The 26,946-nt window shown below is 37.1% G+C and overlaps 2 protein-coding genes and 1 non-coding gene across 3 annotated transcripts; 1 reads left to right on the forward strand and 2 right to left on the reverse strand.

Annotated features, from left to right (window-relative positions):
* The first annotated feature begins 3,348 nt into the window (after positions 1 to 3,348).
* On the forward strand, positions 3,349 to 4,811 carry LOC146954807 (uncharacterized). Its single transcript, XM_085746093.1, has 2 exons — positions 3,349 to 4,356; positions 4,584 to 4,811. The coding sequence occupies exons 1-2, from the start codon at positions 3,349 to 3,351 to the stop codon at positions 4,809 to 4,811; spliced, it is 1,236 nt and encodes a 411-aa protein (XP_085602219.1).
* A 5,478-nt stretch (positions 4,812 to 10,289) lies between these two features.
* Positions 10,290 to 10,396, reverse strand: LOC146954808 (small nucleolar RNA R71). The gene has a single exon (XR_015025157.1). It is a non-coding gene; the product is annotated as a small nucleolar RNA R71 (small nucleolar RNA).
* Positions 10,397 to 22,814: 12,418 nt separating this feature from the next.
* Positions 22,815 to 23,777, reverse strand: LOC146954809 (uncharacterized). Its single transcript, XM_085746116.1, has one exon. It carries the CDS (start codon positions 23,775 to 23,777, stop codon positions 22,815 to 22,817), a length of 963 nt encoding a protein of 320 aa, XP_085602242.1.
* Between the last annotated feature and the right edge of the window lie 3,169 nt (positions 23,778 to 26,946).

Raw genomic sequence — 26,946 nt, forward strand, 5'->3', positions numbered from 1 at the left:
CCAAACCGTTACTTTAAACAAAGTTAAGGGACTTAAACAAACCTTTTATTACTTATGGGACCAAACCGATACTTGAAATCAAGTTAAGGGACTAATTGAACATTTAAGCCTATTTTTTAATGGATATTGCTTCATTAAATTGATTTTTTTAACTATTGCCATAAATTTGCTTCAGATCTTATTAGACATGAAGTTGATCAAAATAGACATCTACTTATTGTTCTAGCTTCCCCAAAACCAACCATCATGATTAATTAATCAATCCTAGGAAATGCAAAGAATTCAAATGTTCTTGTAGTAAGTTGTTTTTATTGCAATAAAATGCTAACATAAATAAAAATAAATTATGACTAATACATTCATTCCCATAATAAAACGATATGTTTCTATTTATTAAGACTAATAAGTTGTAATTAAAATTGTTTCCAAGACTTAACTTTGATCTTCATCTTTGTTGGCTTAATTCGATTATGTACTCGTCTTAGTCCCTTAGCTTATAATCTATGTTGGTTTTTTCAGTTGTTTGTTTTGGTCTTGTAATTAACCGTTTATATTCTTGATTTCTATCATTGTAATTAACTATTTGTTTGGTTAACATATTCTATTTTGGTTTGTTAAAAAAAATGCTTAAGAAATAAGTTAAAAATGAAGGTTTTAGTAGGTTACATTGATATTCATAATAGCAAAAATATGTCTAATAAATGATGTCACGTCATAAATGAATAAACCGCATCATAAAAAAACAAAGGGAAATGCTAACCAGTGCCCCGGGGCACTGATTAAGGATATAAAAAAGGAAATTATATAGCAGTTAATGCATTGAAATTGTGTAATTAATTAATAATAAAGTCAAAAACAATTTCCTTTTATGGTAATAATTCTCTTTTATGGTATGCTTAACCAGTGCCCCAGGGACACCGGTTAGTAGGACCCAAAAACAAAATAAGATGAGGGATTGAAATTCTGAAAAATTTTATTTAAGGGAAAAAAGATTGATTTTTGAAATAAGGACGAAAACTTCATTTAATTTTAAGGCTAACTTTTATTATAAAACTTTTGTAATTAAAAAGTGATGTGTTTCATCAAGAAAAAGTAAAAAATAAAATGATGAGTAGTTCAATATATATATTATAGCAAATAGCAACGAATTTATATCATATTCATTTGACGATAAATGTTGTATAATTTTATGTTAAAAAATGGGGAAAATAGAAATTTTATCTCTATCATCATCAACTATTCGAAGCCACAATTTAAACGATTATTAATTTGATTCAAATAATAATGTAATTATTTTAAAAAAATAAGTACGAAATATATAGAAGACACGCCAAATAAGTTAAAACCTAAATAATTAAATCAAATGATAATGAAAGATGAAAAAAGTAGGGTCAGAAGTGAAAAATTTTATATAATAAAAATTGAAGAGTATCATTCAATAGGTGCTTGGAGAATGCGATGATAACTCAAAACAATATCTTCTATATACTAAAAATATTTAGCACATGGTTTAATATAGTATTAAAATAAGAATTATATATTTATAAGTTGGATAATGCACCTTAGATTAGCTAGTGCGATGAAACACTGTTCACTTTCCACCTTCATCAAGCTTTCTTCAACCTAAGGTAATCCCACCGCCACCCCGTTTCCATCTCCAATCAACATGAAACCAACCATAGTAAACTGGAAATGTCTTATTGATGATACACCTATACCAGATCAACCAAAATCAAACGCAAAAAACTCTAACCCTAACCTTAACAAAAGCACCGCCAACAAAACCACCACTTCCCCCACCGTTGCTTCTACGACCCTTGTCCAAAACAATGAATCATTAGATAACAACAACCCTAAACTGCCTAACATGCACCAAAAACAAGTCAAAACATTTGCCCAAGCAGTTTCCAACCTGTGTGATATTCCCAATTCCCAGCTACCCCAACCGATACTTAAAGGAGATAACTTCTCTATTTCCATTCCTGAGGAAGAATATGTTGTAGGATTGGAGGCATGCAAGTATAATTTACATGCAAGAGTGATCTGGCCAAAGGGTTCCACTCCTCTCACTGATGTTGCCTTGCGAACCAAATTGTCAACCCTGTGGAAATATCTAAGCAGACGGGGTATTTCCTCATTAGGTAAAGGTTTTTATGAACTCACCTTTTCTTGTCTTGAAGACGTTAAACGTGTTAGATCTTTACCCTCTTGGAACTTAAATCCTGGTATTATGAAACTGTTCACTTGGACAAAAGATTTTTGCCCTAGTTTGCAAAATAATACTTCTGCACAAGTCTGGGTGAGGATCTATGGACTCCCTCAAGAATATTGGAGGCCCTGGATCTTATTCGCCATAGCCAGCAGTGCAGGCACTCCAATATGCACAGACTCTGCATCCGCAAAACCTGTGATAGAGAGAACCTTTGGCCAGTTTGCAAGAGTTTTAGTCGATATGGGTGTTACACATACTTTAAGGTACAAGGTGATGGTAGAGAGGAAAGATTATGCTTTTTTTGTTGAACTGGATTATGAGAATATCCCGGATTTTTGTAACCACTGCTTGAAAGTTAGTCATCATGTTGATAATTGTAAGTTTTTGAAAGTTGCTGGAACCAAACAAGGAGAAGAAGCTCCAAAAACAAATAATGTTGTGCCAAGAAAAGAGATATGGAACAGGAAAACAAATGTTACAAAACAGGGGATTGAAGTTACGAACCCTATTATTGTTGAAGATCCTAGAAATGAAGCTTTAATGAAAACTGGGAACAATTTGACAACAAGAGAAGCAGGAACCAGTGGAGCTAAAAGAAACTTGGAGCTGGAACAGATAAACCCTTTTGATGTATTGTCGGGTAAAGATGTTGAGCAAGATCAAATCCTTCAGAATATGAGAGATGAAGATTTTCAACTGGAGAATGATGTCAATCAGGAGTTACAAAGGCAGAGAGAGCAAAGGGATGGAGATGACAGTTCACAAGGTTCATAATTTGTGGATGCAACACAACAAAGACTAAGGAATGAAGATAATGATATCACTAATAAAGATAATATGGAAGAGGAGGAAGTTGAACAAGTGGAACAGATTAACATGGAGAACCCTCCTGAAGGTGCAGAATGTCAAAATAGAGAATTTCTCAGACAGTCTTGGGCAAACATGCAAGAAGATGAGGCAGCTAAACACAGACTTCTACAACATCTAGAAACTGAGTTTCCACAAGAAGATGCTACTGCTAACAGTGATGGTTTCCAGTTGGTTGTCAGGGCAAAAAATAAAATTGGTAAGACGAAACTTCCTATCAAGAGCACCTACAGTACAGGAGCTAAGGCTACCAACCCCCCACCTTTTAGATGAAGCTCCTTTACTGGAACTTAAGGGGTATAGCTAACACCCCCACAAGGTTAGCCTTACAAAGACTTCTTTTACTTCACAAACCTGATTTGTTATTTATTGCTGAACCCTGGATGGATTTTGGAGATTTTCCACCACCATGGTTTCGAAGATTAGGCTTTAAGTTATTCTCTTTCAATGATAGAGGAAACCTTAAGCCCAATCTTTGGTGCCTTTGCACTTTTGACCTTAACCCCAGTATTATTGATAGAGATGACCAACAAGTAACCTTTAGCCTCCCAGTTAATAGTAAGCTTTTATTCTTCTCTGCTATCTATGCTTCTATTAGGAACCTAAAGAGGAAGGATCTCTGGAATAAGTTAAATATGCTTCATGCTTCCCACAATGTCCCTTGGACCTTCATTGGTGATTTCAACGCCATTATGGGTGCTCACGAACATAATGGTACCCTGAACCCAGCCAGACCACCTACCCATGATTTCATCAATTGGACTAACGCTTTTGACCTAATACATCTGCCTACTAGAGGTGTTTCCTTTACCTGGGATAACAAAAGGTCAGGTAGAAGGCATGTTAAAAGGAGATTAGATAGAACAATAGTTAATCAACACATGATTGATCTCTGCTCTTCCATATCCTGCTCTACCCTAACCAAAACAAGTTCAGACCATTATCCTTTGCTCCTGGATTTCAAAACTGATTCTACAAGTTTTGCTTCTTCCTTCAAGTTCCTCAAGATGTGGACCTTACATACAGATTGTAAACAAATCATTTCTGATAGTTGGAATACTAATATCGGTGGTTGCCCAATGTTTATTCTCAGCTCTAAGTTAAAGATATTAAAAGGAAAACTCAAGCAGCGGAACAAAGAAGTGTTTGGAAACATCCATGCTTATGTGGAAGTTGCAGAATCAAAACTGGATGATATTCAAAATAGAATCAACACTCTTGGTCATTCTGATGAGTTGATGAATGAAGAGAAGAAAGCACAAACTAACCTTGACATAGCCCTTAACAACAAGAAATCTTTTGGAAGGAGAAAGCTAAATTGAACTGGCATGTGAATGGTGATAGAAACACTAGTTTTTTCCACAAAGTCACAAAAATAAAGAACAAAACAAAAGTCATCTCTTCTCTCAGAAATGGAGAGGAGATCATCACTGAACCACATAATATTGCTAACCATGTTGTTGATTATTATAGAAATTTGTTTTCTACTAACTTTGTTTTGCAGGACTCTTTGCTTGTGGAAGAAGTTATCCCCTCATTGATTGATGATCAAACCAACAATTTTTTAACTATGATGCCATCTGGGGAAGAGATCAAGGCTGCAGTTTTCAGTCTAAATGGTGAAGGTTCACCAGGTCCTGATGGTTTTGGAGCATGCTTTTTCCATACCTACTGGGAGATTGTTAAACAAGATGTTATTGATGCTGTCATTCAATTCTTTCAAACTAGTTGATTGCTTCCAAACTATAATGCAAATTCCCTCATTCTTATTCCAAAAAAACCCTAATGCTGACATTGTGGATCAGTTTAGACCAATAGCCCTAACAAATTTTAAATTCACAATAATTTCCAAAGTTATTGCTGATAGGCTTGCAAATATTCTTCCTACTATCATTTCTGAGGAACAAAGGGGATTCATTAAAGGTAGGAACATCAAAGACTGCATTGCTTTAGCTTCTGAAGTCATAAATGTTCTAGACAAAAAAAGCTTTGGAGGGAATCTTGCTTTGAAAATTGATGTCTCCAAAGCATTTGACACAATTAATTGGGATTTTCTGCTCAAAGTTTTGTCTTGTTTTGGCTTTAATCATACCTTTTGCAATTGGATAAAATCAATTCTTCATTCAGCTAGTGTCTCAGTTTGCATTAATGGTAAACAAGAAGGTTACTTCAAATGTAAAAGAGGAGTAAGGCAGGGAGACCCACTTTCTCCTCTTCTCTTTTGTATTGCAGAAGAAGTTCTAAGTAGGGGCATTTCTAAACTAGTTCCATATGGAAAGCTTGAATTGATCACAACATCCAGATCTGTAAAGGTGCCATCTCACTGTTTTCACGCAGATGATATCATGGTGTATTGTAAAGGAAAGATGTCTGGTCTTGAAGCACAGAAGGATTCTGGTCAAACCAAGAATCTCAGGAAATCATCCATACATTCTGGTGGTATCAACAATCAAAGGCTGCACAATATTGCTAATTTGCTAGGGTTTTCTGTAGGCTCTCTACCATTTACATACCTGGGAGCCCCAATCTTTAAAGGTAGGCCAAAAAAAATCCATTTTCAATCTATTCCTGATAAAATCAAACTTAAACTTGCTTCCTGGAAGGCTGCCCTTTTATCTATCGCTGGAAGAGTTCAATGGTTAAATCAGTTGTGCAATCAATGCTTCTTCATACTATGTCCATTTATTCTTGGCCAGTCAGCTTGATTAGAGAAATTGAGAAATGGATTAAAAACTTCATTTGGAGTGGTGATATCGCAAAAAGGAAATTAGTAACTGTTGCTTGGAAGAAAATTTGTGCTACTTATGAAGAAGGAGGTCTTAACATTAGATCTCTTGTTGGTCTAAATGAGGCTACCAATCTCAAAATCTGCTGGGATCTTCTTCACTCAAAGGAGCAGTGGGCAATCATTCTAAAGAGTAGAGTTTTAAGAGGTACAAATTGCATCAATCATCACATTTATTCCTCCATTTGGAGCAGTATCAAAGCGGAATACCCTATTGTCAAAGAAAATTCATCATGGCTTGTTGGAGATGGTCAACAAATAGATTTTTGGTTTGATAAGCGGTGTGATGACCCTCTTTTTGATACCCTGAATGCTACTATAGATGTGATTGCAAATTATCCTAAAACTCTTAATGGTGACATCTTAAATGCTCAATGGAATTTTCCAGCAAACCTGACTCATCACTTTCCAACTTTGAGTAATCTTGTGCATCAAGTTACTCTCCCTGTGCAAACTAAATCTGATAGTCTAGTTTGGATGCATAACTCTACTGGAATCCTAACCCTCAAAGAAGCCTATGATTTTAAGAGATGGCATCTGCCTAAGCTTAATTGGACCAAAACAATATGGTCAAAAGACATCCCACCTTCTAAGTCACTGCTTGCATGGAGGCTAATGCATGGAAAACTCCCAACCGACGAGAATCTCTCCCTAAGAGGTTGCGCCCTTCCCTCTATGTGTTCCTTATGCATGGAAACCTTTGAAACCTCTTTTCATTTATTTTTTCAATGCCCTTTTGCTGTTAATATCTGGAACTGGTTTGCAACAGTCTTGAATCTCAATCTGCACTTTCAAAACAAAGAAGACATCTGGAACCTTTCTCATAGAAACTGGAATCCTCAATGCAAACTCACTATCACTGCAGCGCTAATCAACATCCTCAATGTCATATGGTTTTCTAGGAATCAGCAGAGATTCAGAGATACAAAAATTCATTGGAGATCCACCATCTCCACCATTATTTCGAATGTCTCTCTCTAGCAACCTATCTAACACTGTTGCTTCATCCTCAATATCTGATTTCATCATTCTCAAGAAGTTTAATGTGTGTATACATCCTCCAAAGGCCCCTAAGGTTATTGAAGTTCTTTAGCATCACCCCATTCTTTTTTGGATAAAATGCAATACGGATGGCTCTTCAACCAATACCTCTTCTGCTTGTGGCGACATCTTCAGAGATAAAGACTCAAAGTTTCTTCTTTGCTTTGCAGAAAACACAGGTAATGTGAATGCTTTTGAAGCTGAGCTCTCTGGAGCCATGAGAGCAATAGAAATTGCTGCTCATCATCAATGGACTTCTCTTTGGATTGAATCTGACTCATCATTGGTGGTTAATGCCTTTAAAAATCACTCCCTGATCCCTTGGAAGGTTAGAAACCGCTGGCATAACTGTATGCATATCATCAAAAACATGAACTTTTTGGTTACACATGTATTTAGGGAAGGGAATGGGTGTGCTGATGCCCTGGCTAATCTTGGCCTCACCCTCCATAATCTTACTATCTGGCTCGAGGTCCCTCCTTGTATTAGGAATTTTTATTATCAAAACAGGCTAGGTTTGCCATGTTTTAGGTTTGTTAACTTCTAAAAGTGGTTTGGTCTGGCCCCCCTCTTTTCCTTTTGTGTTCTTATTTCCTTTTTCTTTTGCTAATACATTTTCGATAGCTTTAGCTCAATGCTAAGCTATCTTTGCTTAAAAAAAAAGATTAGTTAGAATGAGGGAGTTTTGGTGAGATCATATATCATCCAAGTGCACTTTAGAATACATGTATATAGAGATAGAGATAGAGAAGATAGAATGCTGCAAGTAGATGGAAGGAAGAAAAAATAAACAGAGGTAGTCGAAAGAAATGAAAGAATTACAGTGGAAGGAGTCACAAATCACAATCTGCTATTAGAATTAGCAGTTGCATATTTGTTGTTTTCATGGATTTTGGCAGTTACATGTGTAAAAATATTTATGTCACATTAAATACACTAAAACCGATTGATAGCTGCTTTGAGAAAATGTTGAAAAAAAACCCAAAATTTGTACATCAAACATTTAGCACTTTATGTGCAAAATCACATACAATGGTCTTCACATGAATTTTTTTGTAAATCTTCTTTATGGAATAAAATAAAATACAAAGAAAGTTAGAGAAGTAAACTAAGAAATTTGATATCGATTAAAAAAAGTAGTGTTCAAATATTTGACCTATCTAAGAGTAACTTGAGTGGAGTTAAAATTTTGTAAAATTTCACAAAAAAATTTACCCCACTTTTGCAGCGAGAAACTTAGGCTGGAGATTATAAATGTCACAAAAAAAACGGAGATGTGGAAGATGTTTGAAAAATATTTCTCCCAATGGTAGGATATGGTGAGGGAAAATACGGAAAAATTGGTGAATGAGTTCATCCGTAACAAATGGTGAATATATAATTTTTTATATGAAAAAAGTGAACTGAACAGCAACCAATAAAAAATGTAACTGTGTTTATACACAAAAATGTAACTGATAAATTATAATAAAATATTGAACTAATAGCCTAATAAAGTAAAAAGAATGTAACCGATAATAGGTAAATATTGCATTACTTGTCAAAAAAAAGTAAATATTGCATTAATAATGTAATAAATTGGCCGGCCTAGGTAGTGTTGCATCAATGTCAATCTCATTTGATCTGAGTAAATATAAAATTGAGACGGTTTTAAAATTGGGAAATAATAGATATAGTGACAAACAAGAAAATTTCAAGACAGAGTATTGACTAACATCTTTCCTTAGTTACACACCATTATCTCCCTTGATTTCCGACAAATAACAAATTTAATTGGTTGAGACCTTTTCATGATCATTTCTTGATAAAAACTCTCTAGATAAATAGCAATGGCCGTGCCAACATGTGGCATGGCCGTGCCACCCTCCAGAGCCACTTTTGCTGCTTTTCTTCAAGCCAAAGTTACCCTGTTGCAGCTTTACTGATTTATCCTTATAGTTGCTTAGTTTTTAAGTCAATTGTAAAGCTATAAATAGAGTAGCTCTCCACCATAAACATTCACCTTTGCTTAGAATTTTTCAGCATTATTATTTCAATAAAGTTCCTTTCTTTTATTTCTTTCTCGCAATTTATTGTTTTCTCTCTTCTTCCCCCATGTCTACGATGAACATGAGTGAGTAGACTTCTTTGTCTTGGGATTGTTGGGAGAGTCTAATGACATAATCCTAACGAACCAAGCTTTAAACCCTGATTCTCTGTAACCGTAATTTCTAATTTAGATTCACCATTTTAACATGAATTAACAATTATCAAACTGTAGAAGCGAAAGTGGAGGGTTTGATAATTGTTAATCCATCATCCCAAACATAAATTCATAAAGCGAGAGCGGAGCTTTGATGTTGGAACAAGTGAATCTAGACAATAATTGCAAAGGCAGCGAAATAGTCCTTGTAATTATTGAGACACAAGTAGTTTCAATCCTTATAAGCATCTTCTAGTAATCAAGTCACCGAAATAGGCTTGGTTACTAGAAGTAAACTCTCACCGGACTTTCATCGGAAAGGTGAGGGGCTAAAGGGAAACCGGTCTTAGGAAATTACGGTGTAAACCATAGAATTAGAAGTTAAAGTCTTGTCTAGTGGAAGATTTGTTATTATGACAAACCAATAATCCCAAGGCTCTTTATTATTATTGTTATTTACCTTCAGCAATCAAACCTCCTTTTTACAAACTTTCTTCTCCTCTAATCATTCTTTTTAAGTTAATTAAGTTGAACAACTCCCTAGCGGAACGATACTCTTCTTATTACTATTACTTCGATAGACCGTGCACTTGCGGTTTGGTTCTATCAAGTTTTTGGCGCCGTTGCCGGGGAGTTAATTAATTTAATTAACTTTTCTTTAGTGATTAGATTTCTCTCTTCTCCTTTTTATTTTATTTTTAACTTTTTATTTTTCTGTTATAGTTAACTTCTTGGGTTCTCAACCTTTTATGCGAAGAACTAGAAATCAAGCGGTATTCATACCCGAGATCGAAAGATTCTTACATAGAAGGAGGAGAGCGGCACAAAATAATACTGCCATGGCTAATCGCACTCTCAAAGAGTATGCAACGCTGTCTACGGCTGAGCCACAAGCTATTATTGTGTACCCAACGGTTGAGGATGACAATTTTGAAATTAAGCATGCCCTACTTAACTTGGTGCAGCAAAACCAATTTTCGGGATCCCCCACCGAGGATCCCAATCTTCACATCTCCGTTTTCCTACGAATTAGTGGAACCATGAAGGAGAACCAAGAGGCCGTAAGACTTCATCTCTTTCCCTTTTCCTTAAGGGATAGAGCTAGCGCTTGGTTCCATTCCCTCGAAGTCGGTTCCATTACTTCATGGGATCAAATGAGGCAAGCATTCCTTGCCCGATTCTTTCCCCCATCCAAAACTGCTAAACTTAGGGACCAAATTACTCGGTTCAATAAAAATGATGGGGAATCTCTCTACGATGCGTGGGAGCGTTTCAAAGAAATGCTTAGACTTTGTCCCCACCATGGTCTAGAGAGTTGGCTCATAGTCCACACCTTTTATAATGGCTTATCTTATACCACTAAGATGTCTGTTGATGCAGCTGCAGGAGGAACTCTAATGAACAAGAACTACACGGAGGCATACACCTTGATCGAAGACATGGCTCAGAATCATTACAAATGGACCGACGAGAGAGCCATCACTAGTTCTTCAACCTCCAAAAGGAGGCAGGTATGTATGAAGTCTCTAACTATGACCACCTTGCTTCTAAAATTGATGCATTAACAGAGAAATTTTAAAAATTCAACGTTAGTGCCATCAATTCTGCTTCTACTCCTTCTTCTTGTGAAATCTGTGGTATAACTGGTCATGTAGGTGTTGATTGCCAACTAGGTAGTGCTATTAATGGTGTTGAGCAAATAAATTATGCTCAATACAACCAAGGGATGAGTCAAAATCAAAATTTTTACAAAAATCAAAATCCCTATGGACAAGTAGCACCACCTGGTTTTCCAAACAACCAGAGATTCGGTCAGAAATCCAATTTGGAAATTTTATTAGAAAATTCTATTGCCAACCAAAATAAACAACTTCAAGAACTTAAAAACCAAACCGGATTTCTGAATGATTCTCTTTCCAAGCTCAATACCAAAGTTGATTTTATCTCTACTCATTCTAAAATGCTTGAAACACAAATCTCCCAAATAGCCCAACAAGTGTCCACTCTTTCTCAAGCACCGGGAGTCTTTCCTGGTCAAACCGAAGCCAACCCTAAAGCTCATGTTAATGTCATATCTTTTGAGGGTAGTAAGTTAGGAGATACTATTACTAAGGTTCACAACATCGAGAAAGAAAATGTCAAGCTTTTAGGTGAGAAAACTGTGATAGAGAGTGAGAAACCGCTTGATAAGACCCAAGCTCCTTCCCCGTTAAATATTGCTAAGCTTAAATTAGAGGGTCAATTCAATAAGTTTGTCAACATTCTTAAAAGAATTTGCATTAAAATCCCCTTTGCGGAAGCTTTGTCTAGGATGCCTCTATATGCCAAGTTTTTAAAAGAAATTTTTTCAAAGAAAAGGGCTATAGAACATAGTGAGACAATAGTTTTGGCTAAGGACACTAGTGCAATCATCCAAAAGACACCCCCTAAGCTTAGAGATCCAGGTAGTTTTGTTATACCTTGTATGATTGGGAGTGAGACAGTTGACAATGCCTTGTGTGACTTAGGAGCTAGCGTTAGTTTGTTACCTTTGTCCCTCTTTAAGCGGATGGGAATAGGAGAGTTGAAACCTACCGAGATAGAGTTGAAGTTATCTGATCGTTCTACCATGAAACCAATAGGATTTGTTGAGGACATACCTGTTAAGATAGAAGGGATATACATCCCAACTGATTTTATAGTCATTGACATTGAAGAGGACGAAGACATCCCTATAATCCTAGGTAGACCTTTCCTCGCCACTGCGGGAGCTCTTATAGATGTTAAACTTGGTAGGATTGTCTTTCAAGTGAGTGATACAATGGTCGGCTTTGAGTTGGAAAACGTTATGAAAGGTCCCGCTCTTTACTCTTGTTGCATGCTTAAAGATCATGTTGTGAAAGAACGTTTTATAACGTCATCTACACAATATGATATCTTTGATCCATTCTAAGGACCCTTCCTAACCGTCAAGCTAATGACACTAAAAGAGCGCTTCGTGGGAGGCAACCCACGCATTTAATTGCTTTCGTTTTGTTTGTTTTCCGTTGTTTTAGGTGTTTTGTAGGTAATTGTCCGAGTGTGATTCAAGAAAAGTTGAAAATTTTGAAGCCCCTATGTCCAGAAGGTTGGCACGGCCCGTGCTAAGGTTGGCACGGCCGTGCCAGATGATTCAACCAAAACCACGCCAAAACTCCAGTAAGTTGGCACGGCCCGTGCCAATAGGTGGCACGGCCGTTCCCGATCCCTACATGCCTATAACCTCAAATTTTTTTCTTTCTCCTCCTTCATTCTCACACACCAACATCTCTCTACCTTCAAACTTCTCTCTAAAACCTCCATAACCTTCAAACCTCCAACCTTCATATCTTCATCAAAACTCCACCAAATCAATCCAATTCTTCACCAAATCAATTCTAAACTTCATTCCAAACACAAACCACCAATCAAAAACAATTTTCAACCACCAAAACCCACCATTCACCAAAATCCTATTCATTCAAAACCTAACCCAAACACCACAAATTCTTAACCAATCTCCACACCTAAACCTATAAACCTCACTTAAACATCAACCCCACCCCAAAACCATCCCTTTCTACTAAAACTATTCCCAACCCTAACCTTCACCCAAAACTCAAGGTCAACCCAAGGTCAAGGTTCAATTGCTTCAAGGAGAAGTGGCAAGGAGCCAGCAAGCTCTTCCGGAGGACCTCCACAAAAGAAAAGAGCAACGGCTAAGAATCATGGCATCACCTTCAAGGATAGCAACCAAAAAGAAAGGTATAAAGTTCTTATCACTAAACCTTTGCATCCTTGTAGGTACCCTGATTCTCATACTATAAATGTCTTAGAGATTAGGGACAATGCTTTTGAATTGCTGAATAGATTAGGATGGGGTGAGATGCTTAGACCTATGAGGGGATATGAAAATTTTACTTATGAGTTTTTAAGTTCTATTCAATTCAAGAAAGATAAGTTGAATTTAGATGACCCCGATCATAGAGTCTCCTTCCAGTTTTTGAATATTGATTACGAGATGTCCCTTGAAAACTTTTTCAATGAAATAGGCTTCGCAAATGCGGGGTTCATACATGACTCTTGGAATCAAGCTCTAAAGCCGGAAGACTATGACCCTGCTAGCTTTTGAAAACGCATCACCAGTTTAAATCAATATGTTTCACGTTCCAACAAGGCTAGTAACATTCACAACCCGGTCCTTAGGTACCTTCAAAGGGTAATGGCTTGTACCATTTGGGGTAGGAAGGAAGTAGGAACATGTAGGACAGATGGACTCTTTATGCTTTGGGCTATGCTTCATAATAATCCCGTGAATACTTGCTTTTACATGCTTGACTACCTTGCCTCAATAGGAACTAAGCCTAATCTTGTAGCTGACATAGTGGTCGGGGGGGTTATCACATTCATTGCTAGGAAGTTTGGAGTAAGTGAGGAGGAGGGGATAAATCAAATTGAGGGCAACAATAGGCTTAACATAGAGACACTAATCTCTATGAAATTCATGACACATCGTCCACCCATGCAATATGCCCTTAAACTCAATGTACCCATTCTATTTTTGCTTCCTAACCCATCTCGGACTAATACCGAGGTGGAGGGAAATTTGTTGTATGTTGATAATGAACAGGTACATGAGCACCATGATGAAGGAGAAGGCGCAAACTTGCACCAAGAGGAACACCATGACCATGAAACCGGAGAGCTAAATGAAGATCAAAGATGGGCATGGATTCACAATGAAGTTGAAAGGATGAGCACCGAGCAACAAAGGCAAGGTGTTGAAATCTCCGGACCAAGGAACGATGTTCAAAGGGGCAACCGCTTAACACAAGAAAACAATGAGATGCTCCGCCGGATGATGCAACACCTACAACTCCAAGGTCCTCCTTATGGACCTCAATAGACATTGTGAGCTTTCCTCTTCCTCTCTTCCCTTCTCTCTTCTCTCTTCCCTTCTCTCTTCTCTCTTTCTCCTACTCTTCTTCTTCTACTCCTTCTTCTTCTTCTCTTTTAATTTCTTTTTCTTTGAATCATTGAGGACAATGCTTCTCCTAAGTGTGGGGGGTGGGGGGGGGGGGGGGGGCTAATAAAGTGTCTAGAGTCGTAGTGTTCCAAATTCCCTTGAACTTTATTCTTTTGTTTCGTTTTTAAAGTAAAAGGCATGACTAGTAGCTTGTTTTCAATGTAAATTATGGCATACAATTTTTTGTTTTGTCTCTTCTTTAAAGGTTGTTTCTTGTACATGAAATTAGTTTCTTGTGTTTGTTTTGTTCTTTCTATACCCATATCTTGTTTTATTGTGAAAATTCTCCAATGAGAAAAGCACCCGGTTGCAATATTTGAGCAAGTGTATGAATATGTATTTTAAGGAGCACGTTCTATCTTTAGTGTTAACTTAGACCCTTTAAAGTCTTTAGAGTAAAAGTAGTATATGTTTGTGTGGGAAATTAATCAATTGTGCTTCAATGTTATATTCTTCTTAATTTGTTAAAGTTAATTGGGGCGGGAGAATGGCACCAACATGTGGGGGAAAGGACAATCGCTAACTTCCTAATTGTGGTGGTGACTCCCTAATTTGAACTTAAGTTCCAAATCCCTCAAATGAGGAAAATAAATTCATCAATGCTAGGGGGAAAGGACAATTACATCCAAAAAGACTTCCTACGCGGAGATGATAAAATTTTGCAGCACTGCTTAGGGTGATTTTGAATCTAGGGGGAAAGGACAATTACATCCAAAAAAGACTTCCTATGAGGATAGATAGCCCCTAAGCATCTGCAGCCCCTTTGTGCTTAATTGTTAATTTAATTTAATTTTAACTTAAATTCTCATCACTCTTATATGGAATGAAGAAAGGACTTTTCTCGGTTACTTGAGCATTAAGGATAGAACCTGTTCCTCATAATATCTGTCTTATACAGGAGCAAGAAAAAGGTTGGACTGCACACACACACTCACTTGAGACTTGATGTTGGGTTGAATAGGTTCACGGGGAATGTTTGAAATTGTGATTAGTGTACTTGAAACAAAACCTTTCTTTTGAGACATGTGTTTTTAATTGTGATGCCATGATTTAATCTTTTAGTTGCTGCTATGTCCATTGCCTTTTACTTGACGACAAGCAAAGATTCAAGTGTGGGGAAGTTTGATGAGTCATTAATTAGTCTATTTTATTGCTTTATTTAGTTTAGTTTTATAAAGATTTGATTTTATTTTATTGCATATTTATTTCCTTTTTGAATATTTTACTTTAAATTGCTTTTTATTTTATTTTAGGAACGAATATATGGTGGAAGGTGTCTTGGAGCAAAAGAAAGAGGACTGGAGCAAATACAGTACAAAAATACGAAGATACGAGACAAAAATATGTCTCTACCAAGTCAGAAGCTTGGCACGGCCAGTGCCAACATGTGGCACGGCCGTGCCACCCTCCAGAGCCACTTTTGCTGCTTTTCTTCAACCCCAAGTTACCCTGTTGCAGCTTTACTGATTTACCCTTATAGTTGCTTAGTTTTTAAGTCAATTGTAAAGCTATAAATAGAGTAGCTCTCCACCATAAACATTCACCTTTGCTTAGAATTTTTCAGCATTATTATTTCAATAAAGTTCCTTTCTTTTATTTCTTTCTCGCAATTTATTGTTTTCTTTCTTCTTCCACCATGTCTACGATGAACATGAGTGAGTAGACTTCTTTGTCTTGAGATTGTTGGGAGAGTCTAATGACATAATCCTAACGAACCAAGCTTTAAACCCTAATTCTATGTAACCGTAATTTCTAATTTAGATTCACCGTTTTAACATGAATTAACAATTATCAAACTGTAGAAGCGAAAGTGGAGGATTTGATAATTGTTAATCCATCATCCCAAACATCAATTCATAAAGCGAGAGCGGAGCTTTGATGTTGGAACAAGTGAATCTAGACAATAATTGCAAAGGCAGCGAAATAGTCCTTGTAATTATTGAGACACAAGTAGTTTCAATCCTTATAAGCATCTTCTAGTAATCAAGTCAGCTAAATAGGCTTGGTTACTAGAAGTAAACTCTCACCGGACTTTCATCGGAAAGGTGAGGGGCTAAAGGGAAACCGGTCTTAGGAAATTATGGTGTAAACCATAGAATTAGAAGTTAAAGTCTTGTCTAGTGGAAGATTTGTTATTATGACAAACCAATAATCCCAAGGCTCTTTATTATTATTGTTATTTACCTTCAGCAATCAAACCTCCTTTTTACAAACTTCCTTCTCCTCTAATCATTCTTTTTAAGTTAATTAAGTTGAACAACTCCCTAGTGGAACGATACTCTTCTTACTACTATTACTTCGATATACCGTGCACTTGCGGTTTGGTTCCATCAATAATGAGGAGATTTTTTTTTTATAAAAGCTCTCTATGAAAGAGTGGTTAAAAGAAAAGAGAGAAAGCCACATGGCATTAGTATGAAAGATTGGTTAGAAAAGAGAGAAGTTTTGATGAGGTGACACATAAATAAAGTGTAGTTTAGAATATATATATATATATATATATATATATATATATATATATATATATATATATATATATATATATATATATATATATATATATATATAGATACTTATTTGAACGTGTTCCTTTTTATGAGCATCTTTATTCCTTATAATTCTCGCACATTAATATTAGTATTAATATAAAATATACGTTGCATAATTTTGGGAAATGGTTATGCGACACCTTACTCAGCTTATATTATAGCAGTTTTAGTTTTGAGATTTTTACCTTCAAAACCTTCTACAAAGTTAGTAACAACTCATATTCACAAGAAAATCTTGTTTACATACTTTCTTTCAATGTTTACGAAGTGTCTGAGTTACCTAGTGTCTGTTTAATTCTCGTGTCCTGATAGCCTAGTATGATTATCGCCGAGAAGAACTTGTTGTATTCTGGGGGAGTTGCTCAATCTCGTGGATAATTCCTTAGTCCAGTGACATAGTCACGCCTTAGGTTTTACTTCACATATTATTGTTTTGCAGGTTAATCATTTTCCGGTCATCCGAAACAACATGTACTTGGTTCAAAAAGTCATGGTACGAATCTGATAGTAGAAGGGAAACTAGATCGAGCTATGACAAATGATAATTGGCGCAACTTATTTCTGGATGCGCCATTTGCATTCAAAGATGTTGGTTTCTACATGAAAGCTGATAAATATCATGAACCAGATGAATTTAATCTAGGATTCTATCAACGTTTTTGGAACACATGGTCCACAAATTTTCAATGCTGATTTTTCTTGGCTATAATTGTTAACTATCATGCTTAGGACCGTTGATGTGGACTCATTATATATTAGGTGTTGGTTATTTTATTTTATCAAATGTTGTTTAGTTTTTTAATTTGTTGTGTTGCTTCGTGAACCAAGGGTATATATGTTATTGTTTTACGAAACAGATCAGACCTATATTTCATGCATTGTATGATAATTCTACGACGGACCTGTGTGTAATTTTAACGTCATGGAAACTGAAGCAAGTTTCTCCGGAATCGCTACGGCAGTGTTCAATGGAAGCAACTACGAACTTTGGCCAGTGCGTAGCGTATGGAGGCATATTTGAAAGCTTTGGATATGTGGGAAGTAACGGAAGAAGATTATGAAATTCATGTACTTCCAAACAATCTCACAATGGCACAAATAAAAGCGCAAAAGGAAAAAAAGACAAAGAAAGCAAAGGCAAAGACCTGCTTGTTTGTTATTGTCTCAACCACAATTTTCACAAGAATCGTGTCCTTGAAATCAAACAAAGAAGATATGGGATTATCTTAAGAAAGAATATGAAGGAGATGAAAGAATTAAAGGCATGCATGTCACTCGATTTGGGAATTTGAACTTCAAAGAGTGAAGGATTCCGAGATGATTAGAGATTACTCTGACAAACTTTTCAATATTTGAAACGATCTAAGACTTGTGGGATCGGAATTCAGTGACTCAAGAAATGAAGCAACCATAATTGCCTCGGAGAATACCAAGGTTTTCTCAAAAATATCTTTGTCAGAATTGATTAACGCATTGAAGGCGCAAGCACATAGAAGACTGATGATAGAGGACGCAAGAACCGAAGGAGCTTTAGCAGCCAACCAGCAAAATGTGGGAAAATTCAAAAACGATTTTGGTAAAATTGGAGTAGGCTCAACATCAACGAATGCAAAAGAAAAGAATGAAATTCGAAGAATATCTTATCCACTTTGCCAACATCGTTGGAGAAGACCAAATCTAAGTGCACTATGTGTAATCAAATGGGTCATGAAAAGATTTGGGTTAGCGTATTCATTAAATTAGGGTTAGCGTTGAACAATGCATTATCTGAAATCAATTTTTACGGAAAGCCCCGGGGTGGAGTAAACCCGAGCACAATCCCTATCTAACCGATGAAAACCTATCTAAGGTAACAACGATACTCCCTCTATGTCATACGGGTCCCTCATGCGAAGTTTATCTCGTTTCCCTAATGAAAACCCCTTGAGTTCACTCTAGTGTGAAACACAAGCAGCACGACAACTACATCTTTATTATACTGTCATAGTGAAAAGATTTAACTAATCGCATCACAATTCATCATAACTATATTCTAAAGTGATGTTTTATTCTCGACAAGCTATGTCGAGGCTCTATGTTTCCTCCCATGCCTATCTCATCTCTAACCCATCAAGATTCGAGCAAAATTCACATGTTTCATTCTTGATAATTATACTATGTTTGCCATGATTTTTAATTCGAGAATCGTTTGATGTTATGTGCATTGCCTAGATGTTGTTTTAGGGATATAAAGTTATAAAACGAAGAAAGAAAGACTTCGGAATGCACCACCGACCTCAGAATGGACCAACAGGCCAAAAGCATGCTGGCCCATCGAGAGATATGTGCTAATGGCGAAAATTTATGGGCAGCTGCCCGAAGAAATTCGCTATTAGCGAAAATTGAGCTAATAGCGAGTTTCTTCAGGCCTGTGGTACAAATTTTGCAAATTTTTGACCCAAAACACATTCTAATGGTTCCTGCAATGCACCAAAACATCCAGCATCATATAAAAACAATACTAAACATATTCCATGACAAACTTAACAAGTAATCATCAAGAATTAGCTTAGGGTACGAAAAATAAAATTAACAAGATTTGGCACAAACCATAACTTCCTCACTAAGAAAACTCAAATCATAGGAAGGTTAACTAACTAGGAACTCACCTTGTACCAAAGAAGTGTTACACAAGTATTCCTAAGCTCTAACCAAAACCCTAAAGATGAAAAGATCAAAAGGAGAAATCTTGCATCCATGAATACTAAGTTGTTTCCTTCACTAGCTCATCATTCCTTACATGCTTGCTTGCTTGCTTGAAAAGAAATCACTTATTGATGATGGTTAGGGGAGGATGAATATCGATTTTCAAGAGAGGGAAGAGAGCAAAGTTTGTAACAAAAACCTAGAGAGAGAAAGTTGCAAGAGAAATGAGTATTTTGGGGTCACAATCCCTTAAATACTCCTCGCGTTCGAATTACAAAATTGCCCATAATCTTCGACGCGCGCATTTAAACCTTAACATGTCTTATATCACCACATAAATCATCGGGGTATTACACTCTACCCCCTTAAAAAAAATTCGTCGACGAAATTTAGAATTTACCTGAAAACAAATGCGGATACTGGTTCAACATCTCCGATTCAAGTTCCCACGTAGCATCACCATCCGGCGAACCTTTCCATACTACCTTCACTATGGGAATTTCCTTGCTTCTGAGAGAATCTAGTTCAACTGGTTGGAAAGGATCCGGAATATACTTCTTCAATTGGGACACATGAAACACATCGTGTAAACCCGACATAGCTGGAGGCAAAGCTAACTGATAAGCCACTAGTCCGATACATTTACGTATCAAAAATGGTCCCACATACCTTGGACACAACTTCTTAGTTCTGAAGACACCTCGCAAACCCAGTTTAGGGGTAACCTTTAGGAACACATGATCACCTTCCCTAAATTCCAAAGGTCTCCGCCGCTTGTCTGCATAACTCTTTTGACGACTCTTAGCTGTTCTCATATTTTCCTGAATTGACTTAATTTTCAGAGTTGTTTCTTGTATGATTTCTGGTCCAAGAATGCTCTTATCTCCAACCTCGGCCCAACACAAAGGAGTTCTACTCTTCCTACCATACAATGCTTCATAAGGTGCCATACCTATGCTCGAGTGATAGCTATTGTTGTAGGAAAATTCTATCAATGGCAAATGATGATTCCAACTTCCACCGTCTTCCAAAATACAAGCACGTAACATATCTTCTAAAGTCTGAATAGTCCTCTCTAACTGACCATCCGTTTGTGGATGATGAGACGTACTCAGTTTTAAACGAGTCTCTAAAGCTCTTTGAAAATCCTTCCAATAATGTGAAGTGAAAATTGGATCTCTATCCGACACGATGCTTACCGGAACGCCATGTAGCTTAACAATCTCTGAGATAAACAATTCTGCATATTTTGATGCTTTGTAGGTAGACCTAACCGGTAGGAAATGAGCTGACTTGGTTAATCTATCCACGATCACCCAAATTGAATCATGTCCTTTCTGAGTATGGGGCAAGCCTCCCACAAAATCCATAGATATTTGCTCCCACTTCCATTGTGGAATCTCCAACGGTTGTAGCAAACCCGCTGGTCTCTGGTGTTCAATCTTGATTTGTTGGCATACTATGCACCTTGCCACAAACTCTGCAATCTCTTTTTTCATGCCAGGCCACCAATAATCTTTCTTCAAATCTTGATACATCTTGGTGGCACCAGGATGAATTGAGAAACTACTCTTGTGTGCTTCTTCTAAAATCAATCTTCTAAGCTCTTGATCATTTGGTACACATATTCTCCCTTCAAACAAAATAGCTCCATCCGTAGCCATAGAAAATTCTGGATGACCAATTCTCTTCCGTAATTCATCATCTAACTCCTGTGCTTGGACAATTCTTGACCATAAATCACAAGAGACTTCTAATTTGTGTAGCCAAATACCATCGTCATTTTCTGATGCTTTAAGGTTAAGGTCTCGAACCTTCTCATACAACTTACAAGTATGCATCATAACTTCAGCTTGAGCTAAAGCCTTGCGACTCAAAGTATCTGCAACAACATTGGCCTTTCCTGGATGATATTTCAAATCAAAGTCAAAATCCTTTAGATACTCCATCCAACGCCTATGCCTCTTATTTAAATCCCTTTGATCAAACAAATATTTCAGACTTTTGTGATCACTGAATAATTCAAACTGAGCTCCATACAAGTGATGCCTCCATATCTTCAAAACAAAAACTATGGCCGCCAACTCTAAGTCATGAGTGGGGTAGTTTTCTTCATGCGTCTTGAGATGTCTAGATGCATAAGCTATCACATTGTTTCTTATATAAGTACTCCACCGAGTCCTTTAGATGATGCATCATAAAACACAATATATTTCTTCTCCGGATCTGGAATAGTTAAGACTAGTGCTTGAGTTAACTTCTTCTTCAAAGTCCTGAAACTCTTCTCACATTCTTCATCCCACACAAATGGTACCTCTTTTCTTGTGAGTCGAGTTAATGGTAAAACGATCTGGGAAAAATTCATAATAAATCGGCGGTAGTAACCAGCTAATCCCAAAAAGCTTCGAACTTCTGAAACATTCTTCGGTCTAGTCCAATTCTCAACATCTTATACTTTTGATTGGTCGACTGCCACTCCTCCTTGAGAAATAACATGACCCAGAAACTTGACTTCTGTCAACCAAAACTCACACTTACTGAACTTTGCATACAATTGCTTCTCTCGAAGAATATCCAACACTATCCTCAAATGTTGAGCATGTTCCTGAAGGTTCTTGGAATAAGCCAATATATCATCAATGAAGATAATGACAAATTGATCCAGATACGGCTGGAAAATCCGATTCATATAGTCCATGAAAACTGCTGGGGCATTAGTCACACCGAATGGCATAACCAAGAATTCATAGTGTCCGTAACGCGTTCTGAACGCCGTCTTAGACACATCTGAAGATTTGATCCGAATCTGATGATAACCTGACCTGAGATCAATTTTTGAGAACACTGACGCTCCTTTAAGTTGATCCAGTAAGTCATCAATTCTCGAAAATGGATACTTGTTCTTAATAGTCACCTTATTAAGTTGAAGATAATCAATACACAATCTCATGCTGCCATCGTTCTTCTTTACTAACAATACCGGTGCACCCCAAGGAGAAACACTGGGTCTAATAAAATGCTTCTGGATAAGTTCTTCAAGTTGAGATTTCAATTCTTTGAGTTCTAATGGTGACATTCTGTAAGGTGTTACAGACACTGGCTCCGCTCCAGGAATCAAATCAATTGAAAACTCAATCTCTCTTTCCGGAGGTAAACTTGTAATGTCGGCCGGAAAGACATCCAGGTACTCACTGACTATTGGAATATCACTGGGGCTTAAATCTGACTCTGGAGTCACAGTGAGCATAACATAAAAACCCTTATCTTCAGCACAAATAAATTGAACCATCTGGTAATTATGCTTACGTAGTTCTGATAGGGCCACTCCTTCAACCGTATTACTGGTAGGCATATAAATACTCTTCTCTGCACAAGCTATATACACATGATTCGCTGAAAGCCAATCCATGCCTAATATAACATCAAGTTGCTTCATGGGGTGACATACTAAATCTATATAATATGTCTTACTAGATACGGTGATAACAAACATAATTCGCCACAATTCCTCCTTCGGTGGCCGTAGTCACTAACATAGGAGGATTTAGTAATGAGACAGCTAGTTGAAGAGCTTCAACACATTGAAAAGAAATGAAAGAACATGATGCACCACAATCGAATAAAACTCTAATAGGATTTTGACCAAGATAGCACATACCGCCAATCAAGTACTCATTAGCCTGAGCCTTCTTTCCATCTAGTGAGTAGACCCTGCCTTTGCTCATTGTGGTACTTGCACCTTTGCCTTTGTCTCCTCGGTTTGGACAATTTGACATATAATGTCCTGTTTGACCACAAGCATAACAAGAGTTGTCACCCAGTTTGCATTCTCCCATATGAGCCTTTCCGCATTTCTTGCAAGTCGAATAAGATTTGAATGAGCTTGATTGCTTTCCTCTCTGGGGAGACCCCTTCGACTTCAACTTTTCATGATATATATCAGTAAAGTTACATCTCCTTCTATCAAAAGTCGTGGTACCTTCTTTAACAGCTTTATCAAAACCTCTTTTAGCTTCCAGACTATTATGCACCATCTCATCAAAGTTGGTCAACCTTTGCTGACTAACCACAACATAAAGTTCACCCCTCAAAGCATGCTTATACTGATTCGTCTTCCATATCTCATTACCTGCATACTCATTGTGAGTAGAGTAATGAGACAATTCTTCAAACTTTCGGGTGAAATCTGTCACCGACATACTGCCTTGCTTCAAATGAAGGAATTCCTGCTCCTTAAGAACTTTGTACGTCACTGAGAGATACTTCTCTAACATCACTTGTTTGAAATTATTCCAATTAATCTCCATGCCACTAGTTACCATGCGGCGTCGAACAGTCTCCCACCAATCTTCTGCCGGACCACAAAATTGATTTGTTGCAAAAATCACCTTCTCTTCTTCAGAACTATCAGCCATACGAAAAATCTTTTCCATATGCTTAATCCACCTCTTGGCATCTAGTGGTTCACCATATCCATCAAATTCTGGAGGATGATTCTGATTCTACTCTCGGTAACCTAAATTTCCAACAACTGGAGGTGGTGGATGCTATTGCTGAATTCCTTGTTGCATAGTTGCAGCCTACTGTTGTTGGAACTGAGCATTCTGCTGAATCTGCTGTTGCATCAATTGCATCATCTATTGATTCTGTTGCATCATTTGCGCCCACATATTAGCATCCGGGTTAACATTGTCCTCAACATTCTGATTACCTCTTGACCGGCCTCGTCCGCTTCGTGCTCTGGACATTCTCGCTATAAATGTCATATTTAAGTCAAAGTGATCAATTTCAACCAAATATAACAATGAGGATAACATCCTAAACTCAAAAAGAACAACTACGTGGATTTTATTCTTAATGACCCAAGGCACGATCTGAAACGACCTGCTCTGATACCAAATTGTAACGCCCAATTTGAAAGTGTCTAGAATATTCAAATGTGCGCTAAAACTGATAACTGGATACATTAATTATACAATACAGAAATGACATCAAGTCGAGAGTTTAGATACAACGACCTCCAAAGTCATATGTTACATTATTACACACCAAAGTTTGCCATACAAGTCTAGTTACACAAGTACATAACAAGACATCTCATAATATAACATATGCATCAGCTAATCTAACACCAAGTTGGATCCAAGCAACAGGATCAATCCAAAGTTTTTTCTTTACCTTTTACGCGAGAGACCTGTGAACCTGAACAAATAAGGAGAGGGATGAGACATAATGTCTCTGTGAGTTCTATCTAACCCTAGACTAGTGACAACCTTGGGGACTCCTATGGTTATCACGTGTCTAGTTTACAACCTGACAGTTGATTATACGTGTGTGGATAAGTTTACCTAGATGGTAGTGCATGCTAGAACCGTCATAGGATCATCGTACGTAAAAGGCTTCACTATCATCTTACGTGTCAAGGCAATCAAGGGGAAACTAAGATCGCTATACCAAGATACTCTAATGCATCGAGGACAAAGCTAACAATCATGACACGTCTCTATACCGATCGAACAGGAAAAAACCTAACCCATCGTTGGTAAACTACATAGTTTCTCAAGTCTATCATCCTAACATACATAAACGTATTCATTAAATTAGGGTTAGCGTTGAACAATGCATTATCTGAAATCAATTTTTACGGAAAGCCCCGGGGTGGAGTAAACCCGAGCACAATCCCTATCTAACCGATGAAAACCTATCTAAGGTAACAACGATACTCCCTCTATGTCGTACGGGTCCCTCATGCGAAGTTTATCTCGTTTCCCTAATGAAAACCCCTTGAGTTCACTCTAGTGTGAAACACAAGCAGCACGACAACTACATCTTTATTATACTGTCATAGTGAAAAGATTTAACTAATCGCATCACAATTCATCATAACTATATTCTAAAGTGATGTTTTATTCTCGACAAGCTATGTCGAGGCTCTATGTTTCCTCCCATGCCTATTGTCATACCCTAATTTTGGACCTAAAAATACGTATTCAATTCTTCTTTTCTTGCATTATAAGTCATTTGAACTGTCTCTGATCAATTGCATCTTTCTCTGCATTTTATTTCAATGTTATTTGCAAAATTCACATAGAAGGGTATTTTAGTCATTTCCTGCATTCAACTCATTTTAATCCTTGAAAATTGTTTGAGTCTTTTAAATTGGTTTGTATAGGTCCTTGTTTCAATCTCATGTCAAAATTCATTTCAAAAATATCAGTTGAGTCATTTTTTAGTCAGTTTAGCCCCTAGGGGCATTTTAGTCATTTCCCATGATGAAATCTCTTTCAATCTTTAAAAATTTGTTTGAGTCCTTTCAAATAGTTTGAATAAGTCTTCATTTCAATTCTATGTCAGAATCCATTTCAAAAATTGCATTTAAAGTCATTTTGAGTCAGTTTTGCCCCTAGGGGCATTTTAGTCTTTTCATGTGTCAAAACCATGTTTAAATTCTAAAAATTGTCTCTGAGTCTTTTAATTCACTTGTATGAACTCTTGCTTTAATCCCTTGTTAAGAAATCGTTTTAAAAATTGCATTTGAGTCGTTTCGAGTCATTTTAGTCCCTAGGGGCATTTTGGTCATTTCACATAAAATTGCCGATTCATTTTAATCTGCTTTGTTGTTTTAATCGTCTCGCTTTACGTTAATTTTCAATTTACTGTTTCAATTCAATTTTAGTTTTAATTTTGATTTTGGTCCTTGTACTTTTGTTATTTGCATTTTAATCCCTTTTTAAGTTTGTTAGAGTCCAAGTGCCATGTGTCTAAATGCTATTGGTCCTTAAGAGTTTGTTACAAATCTAGTGCCACATGTCCCACTCCAATTGGTCCAAGGCTTACCACATCATCTATAAATAGGTCAAAGCCATGGTCAAGGTTAAACAATTAACCATTTTTCACAAAAAACTCCACAAAAATCATCAAAATTCATATTTATTCTCTCTCAATTTTCCCTCTCTTCTAACAACTTTCTCTCTCCTCTAACTAACTTCCACCATAGCCAAAAGCTTCAACAACCTCCATAACCACCACACCTCCACCATAACCACCTTCAACCGCCACCTCTAACCACCCAAAACCACCTTAACCACCTTTTCCCACCATAAAAAATTCACCAATTCCACCAATTTTCGCCGAATAGCACGAAAATTCCAATTCCTACTCTTCTAACAAACTCTTTCTCAAACATCAATTACTTTTCAGTTTTCATCCATTATTCAAGTCTGTTAAAGAACCAATCGTTGCAGTGGAACCAGTTATCGAGCCAAAATCATCGCTGCCGAATCTCCAAGCTTCGGAGAAAGATCACTCCAAACCAAAGGCTGCTGAAGAAGAGAAGAAGACGAAGCAAAGGAATCCACACCTGAGAAAGTTTCCAAACCACGAGACTCTGGTTCAATTGTGTCGCTGAAAGAGAGGACTGGTTCAAGCCAATACGAATTGCAAGACTCATTGAAGAGAAGTAAACGGAATCGGAGCTGTAAATCGCCGGCAACAGAAACAGCACAAGCTCAACCGCAAACCACAATCACCATCATCATCATGGATCCCGAGTCAACTCAGTTACAACGATCCCAACTCGCGGCGATTCTCGGCGCCGATCCA

The sequence above is a fragment of the Medicago sativa genome, chromosome 1 (genome assembly GCF_051527215.1).
Source record: "Medicago sativa cultivar Bolivia chromosome 1, Bolivia_mono, whole genome shotgun sequence".
In the NCBI taxonomy this organism is placed as follows: Eukaryota; Viridiplantae; Streptophyta; class Magnoliopsida; order Fabales; family Fabaceae; genus Medicago; species Medicago sativa.